The 15,001-nt window shown below is 43.5% G+C and overlaps 1 protein-coding gene across 10 annotated transcripts in view; it reads right to left on the reverse strand.

The window, feature by feature from the left end:
- Positions 1-15,001, reverse strand: part of LOC143981456 (NACHT, LRR and PYD domains-containing protein 3-like) — a 158,704-nt gene that overhangs the window by 11,990 nt on the left and 131,713 nt on the right. For 8 of the 10 annotated variants that reach the window (XM_077479321.1, XM_077479327.1, XM_077479325.1 and 5 more), the window contains one exon: positions 7,151-7,321. The exons of 1 other annotated variant lie outside the window; for it this stretch is intronic. In XM_077479321.1, the coding sequence (XP_077335447.1) occupies positions 7,151-7,321 (171 nt within the window). Of the gene's footprint in view, positions 1-499; positions 671-7,150; positions 7,322-15,001 lie in introns of all 10 variants that reach the window. One more of the 10 variants, XM_077479320.1, reaches the window with a different exon arrangement.

The raw sequence follows: 15,001 nt of genomic DNA on the forward strand, positions 1-15,001 counted from the left end.
TGAGGTGACAATTTTATATCTACAAGGATGGGGGGATTTTATTGTCATCTAGGGGTCACTTCTGGTCTAGAGACTCGCTCTGTCCTTCCAGATTCTAATTGAGGACCATCTGTCTATGATTGGTCACTGAATGAAGAGAATACGGAGTCCTGTGCGTCTTCTGGTCTGTTTCAGGTCCGAATTTAGTCCAAAATTCAGACAGAAATCGGACCTGAAATGGTGAATGGAGACGCACCGGACCCCCTGCTGTGACCCGCTGTGACCTCCAGTGTGACCCCAGCCAAAGTCTGATCTCTGATAGTCAGTGGAGGGGGGAGGGGATGAAAGCCAATAACAGCGAGTGACCTGAAGGACTATGACGGGAACTCCCAGTGTAACCGGCCAATCAGAGATCTGTCTTTGTATAAGTTTCATCTAGGTGACATGTCTGGATCCCTCACATAGAAGATTTATACCAGAATCCTGCAGAATATTATATCATTTATAGGATAATTCTCACCTCAGACTCTGCAGAGTACAGCCAGGATCTCTGAGCCCCTCACATAGAAGTTTTATTCCAGAGTCTTCCAGATTATTATCTGATAATTCCAGTGTGGTGAGGGATCGATTATTGATAAGAATGGATCGGAGATCATCACAGCCGGAGGAAGTCACACCACATCCCCCCAACCTACAGAGACAAATCCAGACACATGATATTATATTATAAGATGAATATGAGGAATTATTCCCATTTAGTGAAAAGTAACATAACATCACTAGAGCGGAATATCAGGATATACAGAATATTATACAGAGGAAAGATCTTGTTATTAGGGAAGCTGATAAAGGTGAAGCTGTTGTAGTACTTATGTCTACACAGTGTAAAGAGGGGGCGCTGTGACAGCTCAGTCACCCCCTTATGTACCCGGTTATTAAGCAGGACCTCACACAGTGTCTCAAAGGGGCTTCTTAAATTGATGGTGGCAGTATAATGGAGCAATAGAATGAGGCAATTTTGATTGGACAATTTTATGGAGCAGTTTTGAAGGAGCAATTTTGATGGTGGCAGTATAATGGGGCAATTTCGATGGTGGCAGTATGATGGGGCAATTTTGATGGTGGCAGTATAATGGGGAAATTTTGATGGGGCAATATAATGGAGCAATTTTTATGGTGGCATTATGATGGGGCAATTTTGATGGTGGCAGTATAATGGGATAATTTTGAGGGGGCAATAGTATGGGGCAGCTTTTATGGGGCAATAGGATAAGGCAATATTTGTGGTGGCTGTATAATCGGGCAATTTTGATGGGGTCAATAGGATGAAGCAGTTTTGATGGGGAAATTTTGATGGGGCAATATGATGGAGCAATTTTTATGGTGGCAGTATGATGGGGCAATTTTGATGGTGGCAGTATAATGGGGCAATTTCGATGGTGGCAGTATGATGGGGCAATTTTGATGGTGGCAGTATAATGGGGAAATTTTGATGGGGCAATATGATGGAGCAATTTTTATGGTGGCATTATGATGGGGCAATTTTGATGGTGGCAGTATAATGGGATAATTTTGAGGGGGCAATAGTATGGGGCAGCTTTTATGGGGCAATAGGATAAGGCAATATTTGTGGTGGCTGTATAATCGGGCAATTTTGATGGGGTCAATAGGATGAAGCAGTTTTGATGGGGAAATTTTGATGGGGCAATATGATGGAGCAATTTTTATGGTGGCAGTATGATGGGGCAATTTTGATGGTGGCAGTATAATGGGGAAATTTTGATGTGGGCAATAGGATGGGGCAATTTTGGTGGTGGCAGTATAATTGGGAATTTTTGATGGGGCAATATGATGGAGCAATTTTTATGGTGGCATTATGATGGGGCAATTTTGATGGTGGCAGTATAATGGGATAATTTTGAGGGGGCAATAGTATGGGGCAGCTTTTATGGGGCAATAGGATAAGGCAATATTTGTGGTGGCTGTATAATCGGGCAATTTTGATGGGGTCAATAGGATGAAGCAGTTTTGATGGGGAAATTTTGATTGTGGGAATTTTTATGGTGGCAGTATAATGAGGCAATATGATGGGGCAGTATAATGGGGCAAATTTGATGGGGCAATTTCATAGGGCAGTTTTGATCAGGCATTTTTGATGGGGCAATTTCATGACACAATTATGATTGTGCCAGTATAATAGGACATTTTGATGGGGGCAATAGGATGGGGCAGTTTTTATGGGGACAATATGAATGGGCAATTTTTATGGTGGCAGTATAATGGGGCAATTTTGATGGGGGCGTTTTGATTGTGTCAGTAAGATGGGGCAATTTTGATGGGACAATAGGATGGGGCAATTTCAATAGGGGCAATTTCATGGGGCAATAGGATGAGGCAGTTTTGATGGGGCAATTTTGGTGGTGGCAGTATAATCGGGCAATTTTGATAGGGCAATAAGATGGGACAAATTTGATGGGGCAATTGTCATGGGGCCGTTTTGATGGGGCAATAGGATGGAGCAATTTTGGTGGTGGCAATATAATGGGGAATTTTTGATGGGGCAATATGATGGAGCAATTTTTATGGGGGCAGTATGATGGGGCAATTTTGATGGGGCAATATTATGGGGGCAATTTTGATGGTGGCAGTATGATGGGGCAATTTCAATAGGGGCAATAGGATGAGGCAGTTTTGATGGGGCAATTTTGGCGGTGGCAGTATAATGGGGCAATTTTGATGGGGGCAATAAGATGGGGCAATATTGATGGGGCAGTTTTCATGGGGTAATAGGATGGGGCAATTTTGGTGGTGGCAGTATAATGGGGCAATTTTGATGGTGGCAGTATAATGGGGCAATTTTGATGGGGCAATTTCATGGGAAAATATGATAGGGTAGTTTTGATGGGGCAATTTTGATGGTGGCAATGTGATGGGGCAAGTTTGGTGGTGGCAGTAAAATGGGGCAATTTTGATGGTGGCAGTATGATGGGGCAATTTCGATGGTGGCAGTATGATGGGGCAATTTTGATGGTGGCAGTATAATGGGGACATTTTGATGTGGGCAATAGGATGGGGCAATTTTGGTGGTGGCAGTATAATGGGGCAATTTTGATTGTGGCCATTTTGATGGTGGCAATATGATGGGGCAATTTTGACGGGGCAATATTAAGGGGGCATTTTTGATGGTGGCAGTATGATGGGGCAATTTTGATGGTGGCAGTATTATGGGGAAATTATGGTGGCAGTGTGATGGGGCAATTTTGATGGTAGCAATTTGATGGGCCAATTTTGATGGTGGCAGTATGATGGGGCAATTTTGATGGTGGCATTATGATGGGGCCATTTTGATGGTGGCAGTATAATGGGATAATTTTGAGAGGGCAATAGTATGGGGCAGCTTTTATGGGGCAATAGGATAAGGCAATATTTATGGTGGCTGTATAATCGGGCAATTTTGATGGGGTCAATAGGATGAAGCAGTTTTGATGGGGCAATTTTGATTGTGGGAATTTTTATGGTGGCAGTATGATGGGGCAATTTTGATGGTGGCAGTATGATGGGGCAATGTTGATGGTGGCAGTATGATGGGGCAGTTTTTATGGGGGTAACTTTAAGGGGCAATTTGATTGGGGCAATTGGATGAGGCAGTTTTGATGAGGTCATTTTGATTGTGGTCATTTTGATTGTGGTCATTTTGATGTTGGCAGTATGATGGGGCAATATAATGGGGAAATTTTGATTGTGACAATATGATGGGGCAATTTTAGGTGGCAATATGATGGGGGCAATTTTGATGGTGGCAGTATGATGGGGCAATTTTGATGGTGGCAGTATGATGGGACAGTTTTGATTGGGGCAATAGAATGGGGCAATTTTGACAGTGGAAGTATAATGGGGCAAATTTGATGGAATAGGATGGGGCAATTTTAATGAGGCAATTGTGGTGGTAGCAGTATGGTGGGGCAGTTTTGATGGTGGTAGTATGATGGGGCAGCATCTGGAAAAAAGTAATTACTTTTTAACCACTTTCAGACTGGACCATTTTGCTGATCAATGACCAGACCACTTTTTGCGATTCGGCACTGCGTCGCTTTAACGGACAATTGCGCGGTCGTGCGACGTGGCTCCCAAACAAAATTGACGTCCTTTTTTTCCCACAAATAGAGCTTTCTTTTGGTGGTATTTGATCACCCCTGCGGTTTTTATTTTTTGTTAAATTTTTATTAAACTAAAATAGAGCGACAATTTTGAAAAAAATGCATTATTTTTTACTTTTTGTTATAATAAATATCCCCCAAAAATGTATAAAAAACATTATTTTCCCTCAGTTTAGGCCGATACGTATTCTTCTACATATTTTTGGAAAAAAAAATCGCAATAAGCGATTATTGATTGGTTTGCGCAAAAGTTATAACGTTTACAAAATAGGGATAGTTTTATAGCATTTTTATTAATAATTTTTTATTATTTTTTTTTTACTAGTAATGGCGGCGATCAGCGATTTTTATTGTGACTGCGACATTGTGGGGGACACATCAGACATTTTTGACACATTTTTGGGACCATTGTCATTTATACAGTAATCACTGCTATATAAATGCAGTGATTCCTGTGTAAATGACACTGGCAGTGAAGGGGTTAACCAGTGGGTGGCAGTGTAGGGGTTAAGTGTTCCTAGGGGTGTGTTACTAACTGTGGGGGGGTTGGGCTTTCATTTAGTGAACACTGATCTCTGCTCCAATCACATGGAGCAGAGATCAGCGTCACTAGTTGCTAGGCAGAATGGAGAAATGTTGTTTACAACGGCATTTCTCCATTCGGCCGCTCAGTGAGACGATCGCGGGGATGCCCGCGGCGATCGAGTCCGCGGGTCCCGCGACCGGACTCACGGGGGTCCCGACCAGCGCGGGAGCGCGCCGCCAGCGGCGCGCTCCCGATGGCAGGGCGGCAAATTTAAAGGGACGTACATTTACGCCCATTTGCCTGCCCGTGCCATTCTGTCGACGTACATCGGCGTGCGCTGGTTGGCAAGTGGTTAAACAATGCTAATTGTAAATGATATCCCTCTTTCTGTGTAGATGTTATATACACACACACACACACACATCTGCACATAAACAAGGGATATCATTTACAATTATCATCTTTTATAAAGTAATTTCCTTTTGCAGGAGATTTTTGTATTTCTAGATTTATAATCTTTGTAAATGTAGATAAACTTCCTGCTTCCTGGAGGGGGAGGGGAGGTTTCCATAGCTAAGGGGCGGGAACTTCCTCTGACACTGCTGTTGCTATGTAAACCCGACCTACAACCTATTACACGGTTCGTGCTGCTCTGAGCATGTGTGAGATCTGGAGGTGCATGCTGGGTAACCATGGAATACAGGAAGAGATACAGTCTGGCTTCAGATGCCCACACATGAGATGGCGGCGGCCTGCTGGGACTTACAGAAGTAAGAAATCAATGCTGCAAAAATAGAAAGCGGCCCTTGGATTACAGCGTAACCTTTACTAGAATACATGAATCATGAGGATTATAGGGGGAGATTTATCTACAAAGTCACATTTCTCCGGAGCACCACTTTATATATACAAGTGCCATAAAAGCCCCCTTAGGGGTATTTATTTTGCTTCTAACAAGTTTTTGGATGTGGCACTACTGAGAGGAAATCCTCACCGACTCCATTTTTACAATTACCGGGATAAAGTTGTTAGTTTTCTGTATAAAGTGTATTAATAACAATTCATTATTGTGCAGCACATTGTTCCAGCACTGAGGTTGTGGTAGTAGCAGACATATATTCTATGTAGTATTTGCTTTGTATTATCATTTTTGTTGTGTAATTATTATTTGGAAGTATCAGGATCAGGTGGTTAGGTGGTTTGTTACATAGTTACACAGCCGTATAGTAACACTGGGGTTGTGGTAACACTTACCTCTGTCTGCAGGTAGGTTGTCTGTCTGTGTAATATAGAGCAGAGCTACACTAGTTTGTTATTTAGTGTATAAAATATGTAGAAAGATAAAGAATGAGAGAAAATACAACAAAGACAAAAGGACAGACACAGTCTGGCTGTGAGAATAAAAGAGAAATAAACTTTTTCTGAGGATTATCCTGTGACAGGAACATGTCAGGAACATCCGCTATTCACCGGTTAGACCGGCACCATGGGAATCACCCCGTCCATATCTCAGGATCCTCAATTTATGGATGTGGGTGGAGTTTAGCCATCAGCCAATCAACCCTGGGGGGTGTTCCCTGCCCAGCCCACAAGCCGGTCCTGTGTTCTGAAGGAACCAGAGCTAAATGGACCATGAATGGTTCTGATGGATGAGGATTGGATTTCCAACACGGCATGTCAGTCTGATCCCAACAAGACCAATCAGAGCTTGTCTGGTGTGATCAGACCCCATAGAACCATTCTGGGGGTTCTCCTGGATTCTATCCTCACTACACATACAATGTTATATGTACATGTACCCCAACATGTCTACAATCAGGGGCAATTATTTCCATCTCTCTGCAACTAATATTTTATTTTGTATGAGAGATAAAATAGATTCCTCTGATCTCTGATATAAATCAATGTCTGGCAGACAGTTCGGGGTCTTCTCCCTGTATCGGCCTCGTCCCCTGCTGGGCTTGTAGATGAAATGACTAGGACTTCTCTTTGAGGCTCAGTGAGGTGATAATTTTATATCTACAAGGATGGGGGGATTTTATTGGCATCTAGGGGTCACTTCTGGTCTAGAGACTCGCTTTGTCCTTCCAGATTCTAATTGAGGACCATCTGTCTATGATTGTTCACTGAATGAAGAGAATACAGAGTCCTGCGCATCTTCTGCCCTGTTTCAGGTCCAAATTTGGCCCAAAATTCAGCCAGAAATGAGACCTGAACTGGTGAATGGAGACGCACCGGACCCCCTGCTGTGACCTCAAGTGTGACCCCAGCCAAAGTCTGATCTCTGATAATCAGTGGAGGGGGAGGGGATGAAAACCAATAACAGCGAGTGACCTGAAGGACTATGATGGGAATTCCCAGTGTAACCAGCCAATCAGAAGTCTGTCTTTGTATAACTTTCATCTAGGTGACATGTCTGGATCCCTCACATAGAAGATTTATACCAGAATCCTGCAGAATATTATATCATTTATAGGATAATTCTCACCTCAGACTCTGCAGAGTACAGCCAGGATCTCTGAGCCCCTCACATAGAAGTTTTATTCCAGAGTCTTCCAGATTATTCCATGATAAATCCAGTGTGGTGAGGGATCGATTATTGATAAGAATGGATCGGAGATCATCCCAGCCGGAGGAAGTCACACCACATTCCTCCAACCTGCAGAGACAAATCCGGACACATGATATTATATTATAAGATGAATATGAGGAATTATTCCCATTTAGTGAAAAGTAACATAACATCACTAGAGCGGAATATTAGGATATACAGAATGTTATACAGAGGAAAGATCTTGTTATTAGGGAAGCTGATAAAGGTGAAGCTCTTGTAGTACTTATGTCTACACAGTATAAAGAGGGGACGCTGTGACAGCTCAGTCACCCCCTTATGTACCCCGTTATTAAGCAGGACCTCACACAGTGTCTCATACAGGGGCTTCTGAAATTGATAAAGGAAAGGATCTGGGGGGTTTATGAAATAAAACAGCAGAATTTCTGATGGTGGATCCCCCAGTGACCCCAATATTCCATCACCTTCCTAAAGTCCACCAATCAGGAGTTCCCATTGAAGGTCACCAGATTGTGGCAGGAATAGGATCCCTTATAGAGAATGTAGGGGGAGGGGTGGATATACATTTTTAGCCTTTAGTGCTGAGACTTCTGGGATATATTAGAGATACAAGTACTATATTGATGGATATTCCACATTTACAATGGGATTCTACATTCACATGGGGGACACTTCACATTAAAGCACTTTATTCTTCCATCCCCCATTCTTTAGTGTCTCCACCAATCAGATATCATCTCCTTAGATATAGATCATATACTAGGATGTTACAGGAATTATTAGAGGATGGAAAGGATGAAGGTTTTTTACCTTAACCACTTCAGCCCCGTAAGGTTTTACCCCTTAATGACCAGAGCACTTTTTACAATTTGGCACTGCGCTGCTTTATCTGGTAATTGCGCGGTCATGCAATGCTGTACACAAACAACATTTGTGTCTTTTTTTCCTACAAATTGAGCTTTATTTTGGTGGTATTTTATCAGCTCTGGGAATTTATTTTTTTGCCTTATAAATGAAAAAAGTCAAAAAATATTGAAAAAATATATATTCCAACTTTTTGTTATAAGAAAAATCCAATAAACTCAATTTTAGTCAATGTTGGAAAGTAAAGTAGATCGCCTCCAGTCATATATCTGCCAAAATATGCCGATAGTATCACACTGACACTGAATGAGATAACAACTGATGCAGTGTCAGTGTGATACTATCGGCATATATAGTTACATAGTTAGTCAGGTTGAAAAAAGACACATGTCCATCCAGTTCAACAAAAAAAAAATAATAATAATAATAATATCATACAATCCCATATACCCAATTCTATACCCACAGTTGATCCAGAGGAAGGCAAAAAAAACCCCAGCAGGGCATGATCCAATTTGCTAAAGCAGGGGAAAAAATTCCTTCCTGATCCCCCGGGAGGCAATCGGATTATCCCCGGATCAACTTTACCTATAAATGTCAGTACCCAGTTATATTATGTACACTTAGGAAATAATCCAGGCCCTTCTTAAAGCAATCCACTGAGCTGGCCAAAACCACCTCTGCAGGGAGTCTATTCCACATTTTCACAGCTCTTACTGTGAAGAAACCTTTCTGTATTTGGAGATGAAATCTCTTTTCCTCTAGACGTAAAGAATTCCCCCTTGTCCTCTTTGTTGACTTTAAAGTGAATAACTCAACACCAAGTTCACTATATGGACCCCTTATATATTTGTACATGTTGATCATATCCCCCTTAATCTCCTCTTCTCAAGAGGGAATAAATTCAGTTCCTCTAATCTTTCCTCATAGCTGAGCTCCTCCATGCCTCTTATCAGTTTGGTTGTCCTTCTCTGCACTTTCTCCAGTTCCCTGATATCCTTTTTGAGAACTGGTGCCCAAAACTGAATTGCATATTCCAGATGAGGTCTTACTAATGATTTGTACAGGGGCAAAATTATATCTCTCTCTCTCTGGAGTCCATACCTCTCTTAATACAGGAAAGGACTTTGCTCGCTTTGGAAACCGCAGCTTGGCATTGCATGCTATTATTGAGCTTATGATTTACCAAAACCCCCAGATCCTTCTCCACTATGGATTCGCCCAGTTGTACTCCCCCTAGCATGTATGATGCATATTCTTAGCCCCCAAGTGCAGAACTTTACATTTATCAACATTTAACCTCATCTGCCACATAGTCGCCCAATTAGACAGAGCATTGAGGTCGGCTTGTAAATTGGAGACATCCTGTAAGGACGTTATTGCACTGCATAGCTCGGTGTCATCTGCAAAGACAGAAATGTTACTTTTGATCCCAGACCCAATATCATTTATAAAGATATTAAAAAGTAAGGGTCCCAGCACTGAACCTTGGGGTACACCACTGATAACCTTAGACAACCTTAGACTATTCAGAGTAAGAATCAATAGCCACTACTCTCTGAATTCTGACTTTTAGCCAGTTTTCTATCCATTTACAAGCTGATATTTCCAAACCTGTAGACTTTACCTTACACATGAGCCGTGTGTGTGGAACTGTATCAAACATTTTTGCAAAATCCAAGTATACCACATCCACCGCCCCGCTTCTGTCCGAGTATACCACGTCCACCGCCACCCCTCTGTCCATCTATACCCCATCCACCGCCACCCCTCTGTCCAAGGTTTTACTTACCTCTTCATAAAAAGAGATCAGGTTTGTCTGACAACTTCTGTCTTTCATGAATCCATGCTGTCTGTTGCTTAAAATATTTTTTTCCTGCAAGAACTCGTCTATGTGGTCTTTTATTAATCTCTCCAGTATCTTCCCAACTATAGAAGTTAAGCTAACAGGTCTATAGTTACTTGGTAAAGACTTTGTTCCCTTTTTAAATATAGGCACCACAATGGCCCTGCACCAATCCAGTGGTACTATTCCTGTCATTAATGAGTCCCTAAAAATTAGATACAATGGCTTTGAAATTACAGAGTTCAATTCTTTTAGGATCCGTGGGTGGATACCATCAGGTGCAGGTGCTTTATCCACCTTTATTCTGTCCAAATATTTCTGTACCATATAACTTTTGAGCCATTGTGGATTTGGGGTTGTGTCAGTACCACCCCCATTATAGACATGAGCTCCTCCATGCTCCTTTGTATACACAGAGCTGAAGAAAGTATTTAATAAGTTAGCCTTCTCTTTGTCCCCAGTCACCCACTCCAGATTATTTTGTAAAGGGGCTACATGCTCAGACTTGACCTGTTTTACTATTAATATATCTGAAGAATTTTTGGGGGTTTGTCCTACTATCTTTGGCAGATATATGACTGGAGGCGATCTACTTTACTTTCCAACATACGGGATACCAGCTGAAAGGCAGCCAGGTGATCTACAGATGGATACTGCAGTGGATGCCGACACCGTGATTCTCGGGTGACTGTGGTTCTGATATACATCTTAACACTCGCTGACCAGCATCTGACTTGAGTTTCCTTTTGAAATAGCAGCTGATAATCTTGTCTGTTTATTCACATCAGAGACTAGTAATGTCATTCTGCCTTGCTACTTTGTCTGCCTAAATAAAGGAACTAACTTATTGCCAGTTGTTGAAACATTATAAGTCGGCCTGCCGCTTTGGAATGTGCATTGGAATTGTGGTGAAGTGATTAAATAGAAGGCTGTTACAATTAAATGCCACGGATTGGATGGGATTTCCTACTGTGCATTGGCTTTTTCTATCGTTACACTATTGTACATTGTTTAACCTTTCCAGCACCAAGGGATGGAGACATGTGACTATCATAGCAATATTATTAGCACTAACTACAGATAGGATTTGTCTGAATTGAACACGTCATTTTTCAGCTATCTACCCCATTCCCTCTCTCCCTTCCCCCACTCAATATTGATTTAGTTCATTGATTAACCGTTTAGTTATTGAAAGAAATAGGGAATTTTGACCCTGTAATATTCAGTAGGTAATCTAATACGTGGGTTGCAATGGACTAAAGCAATTTGTCCAGACCTGAGTAGTGTTTTGTGTTTTATGTATGTCCTGTTTGTCTTATTGTCTGTGGGTACACAATTAATTATATTAGATTGAGAACCATTACTTTTATGAACTGCACACGTTTTTTTTTTTTTTTATATTTTTGATACTTTAATAAAATTGGTTGTTATTCAAACTGGAATCAATTCATTTAGATCTATTTATTGTTGCCATTAGAAACCCCTTGTTAGCCTGCTCTTAGCGGGCTAAAGTTCTCTTTTTTCTATATCTCCTGTACCATGCCCACAGCTTCTGACATGTCCTGTACCATGCCCGCAGCCTCTACATCTCCTGTACCATGCCCACAGCCTATGACATCTTATGTACCATGCCCAGTGTCTCTGCCATATTGACATCTTCTGTACCATGCCCACAGTCTCTGCCATATTGACATCTTCTGTACCATGCCCACAGCCTCTGCCATATTGACATCTTCTGTACCATGCCCAAAGCCCCTACATCTCCTGTACCATGCCCGCAGCCTATGACATTTTCTGTACCATGCCCACAGCCTCTGACATTTCCTGTACCATGCCCGCAGCCTCTGCCATCTTGACATTTCCTGTACCATCCCCACAGCCTTGACATCTCCTGTACCATGCCCACAGCCTTTGACATCTCCTGTACCACGACCAGAGCCTCTGACATCTCCAGTACCATGCCCGCAGGGTCTGCCATCTTGACATCTTTTGCACCATGCTAACAGCCCCTACATCTCCTGTACCATGCCCGCAGCCTATGACATCTCCTTTACCATGCCCACAGCCTCTGACATATGCTGTACCATGCCCACAGCCTCTGACATATGCTTTACCATAACCACAGCCTCTGACATATGCTTTACCATGCCCACAGCCTCTAAAATCTCCTGTACCATGCCCACAGCCTCTGACATCTCCAGTACTATGCCCAAAGCCTCTCCCATCTTGACATCTTCTGTACTATGCCCAAAGCCTCTGCTATCTTGACATCTTCTGTACCATGCCGCTGCCTCTGACATCTCCTGTATCATGCCCACAGCCTCTGCAATACTGACATCTTCTGCACCATGCCCACAGCCTCCGACATCTCCTGTACCATGCCCGCAGCCTCTTACATCTTCTGTACCATGCCCACAGCCTCTGACATTTCTCGTACCATGCCCGCAGCCTCTGACATCTTCTGTACCATGCCTGCATCCTCTGACATCTCCTGTAGCATTCCCACAGCCTCTGAAGTCTCCTGTACCATGCCCATAGCCCCTGACATCTCCTGTACCATGCCCAAAGCCTCTGACATCTCCTGTACCATGCCTGCAGCCTCTGACATCTCCTGTACCATGCCCACAGCCTCTGACATCTTGACATCTTCTGTACCATGCCCACAGCCTCTGACATTTCCTGTACCATGCCCGCAAGCCTCTGCCATCTTGACATCTTCTATACCATGCCCACAGCCTTGACATCTCCTGTACAATGCCCAAAGCCTCTGACATCTCCTGTACGATGACCACAGCATCTGCCATCTTGACATCTTCTGTACCATGCCCACAGCCTTGACATGTCAGCCGGCAGCTTTGGAATATGCATTGGAAGTGTGGTGAAGTGATTAAATAGAAGGCTGTTACAATTAAATGCCACGGATTGGACGGGATTTCCTACTGTGCATTGGCTTTTTCTATCGTTACACTATTGTACATTGTTTAACCTTTCCAGCACCAAGGGATGGGGACATGTGACATCATAGCAATATTATTAGCACTAACTACAGATAGGATTTGTCTTAATTGAACACATCATTTTTCAGCTATCTACCTCATCCCCTCTCTCCCTTCCCCCACTCAATATCGATTTAGTTCATTGATTAACCGTTTAGTTATTGGAAGAAATAGAGAATTTTGACCCTGTAATATTCAGTAGGTAATCTAATACGTGGGTTGCAATGGACTAAAGCAATTTGTCCGGACCCGAGTAGTGTTTTGTGTTGTTTTATTTATGTCCTGTTTGTCTTATTGTCTGTGCATACACAATTAATTAGATTAAATTGAGAACCGTTATTTTTATAAACTGCACAGGTTTTTTCTATTTTTGATTCTTTAATAAAATTGGTTGTTATTTAAACTGGAATCAATTCATTTAGATCTATTTATTGTTGCCATTAGTAACCCCTTGTTATCCTGCTCTTAGCGGACTAATGTTCTCTTTTTTCTATATCTCCTGTACCATGCCCACAGCCTCTGCCATCGCCTGTACCATGCCCCACAGCCTCTGACATCCTGACATCTCCTGTATCATGCCCGCAGCCTCTGACATCCTGACATCTCCTGTACCATGCCCACAGCCTCTGACATCTCATGCACCATTCCCGCAGCCTCTGACATCTCCAGTACTATGCCCGCAGCCTCTGCCATCTTGACATCTTCTGCACCATGCACACAGCCTCCAACATTTCCTGTACCAGGCCCACAGCCTCTGACATCTTCTGTACCATGCCCACAGCCTCTGCCTTCTTGACATCTCCTGTACCATGACCACAGCCTCTGCCATCTTGACATAGTCTGTACCATGCCCACAGCCTCTGACATCTGCTTTACCATACCCACAGCCTCTTACATCTCCTGTACCATGCCCACAGCCTCTGACATTTCCTGTACCATGCCCGCAGCCTCTGACATCTTCTGTACCATGCCCACAGCCTCTGCCATCTTGACGTAGTCTGTACCATGCCCACAGCCTCTGACATCTGCTTTACCATGCCCACAGCCTCTGACAACTTCTGTACCATGCCCACAGCCTCTGCCATCTTGACATCTTCTGTACAATGCCCACAGCCTTGACATCTCCTGTACAACGCCCACAGCCACTGACATCTCATGTACCATGCCCAAAGGCCTCTGACATCTTCTTTACCATGCCCACAGCCTCTGACATCTCCTATACTATGCCCACAGCCTCTGACATCTCCTTTACCATGCCCACAGCCTCTGACATCTCCTGTACCATGCCCACAGCCTCTGACCTCTCCAGTACCATGCCCACAGCCTCTGACATCTTGACATCTGCACCATGCCCACAGCCTCTGACATCTCCTGTACCATGCCGACAACCTCTGACATCTTGACATCTTCTGTACCATGCCCATAGCCTCTGACATTTCCTGTACCATGCCCGCAGCCTCTGCCATCTTGACATATTCTGTACCATGCCCACAGTCTTGACATCTCCTGTACCATGCCCACAGCCTCTGACATCTCCTGTACCATGCCCGCAGCCTCTGACATCTCCTACACGATGCCCACAGCCTCTGCCATCTTGACATCTTCTGTACCATACCCGCAGCCTCTATCATCTCCTATACGATGCCCACAGCCTCTGCCATCTTGACGTCTTCTGTACCATGCCCGCAGCCTCTGCATCTTGACATGTTCTGTACCATGCCCACAGCCTCTGACATCTCCTGTACCATGCCCACAGCCTCTGACATATCCAGTACCATGTCTGGAGGCTCTGCCATCTTGACATCTTTTGCACCATGCCCACAGCCCCTACCTCTCCTGTACCATGCCCACAGCTTTTGACATTTCCTGTACCATGCCCGCAGCCTCTGCCATCTTGACATCTTCTGTACCATGCCCCCAGCCTTCACATCTCCTGTACCATGCTTGAAGCCTCAGACATCTCCTGTACAATACCCACAGCCTCTGCCATCTTGTCATCTCCTGTACCATGCTCACAGCCTCTCACATCTCCTGTACCATGACCACAGCCTCTAACTTCTT

This window comes from Lithobates pipiens, unplaced genomic scaffold (assembly GCF_037356315.1).
Source record: "Lithobates pipiens isolate NorthernLeopardFrog02 unplaced genomic scaffold, aLitPip1_a1.2 Scaffold_157, whole genome shotgun sequence".
NCBI lineage: Eukaryota > Metazoa > Chordata > Amphibia > Anura > Ranidae > Lithobates > Lithobates pipiens.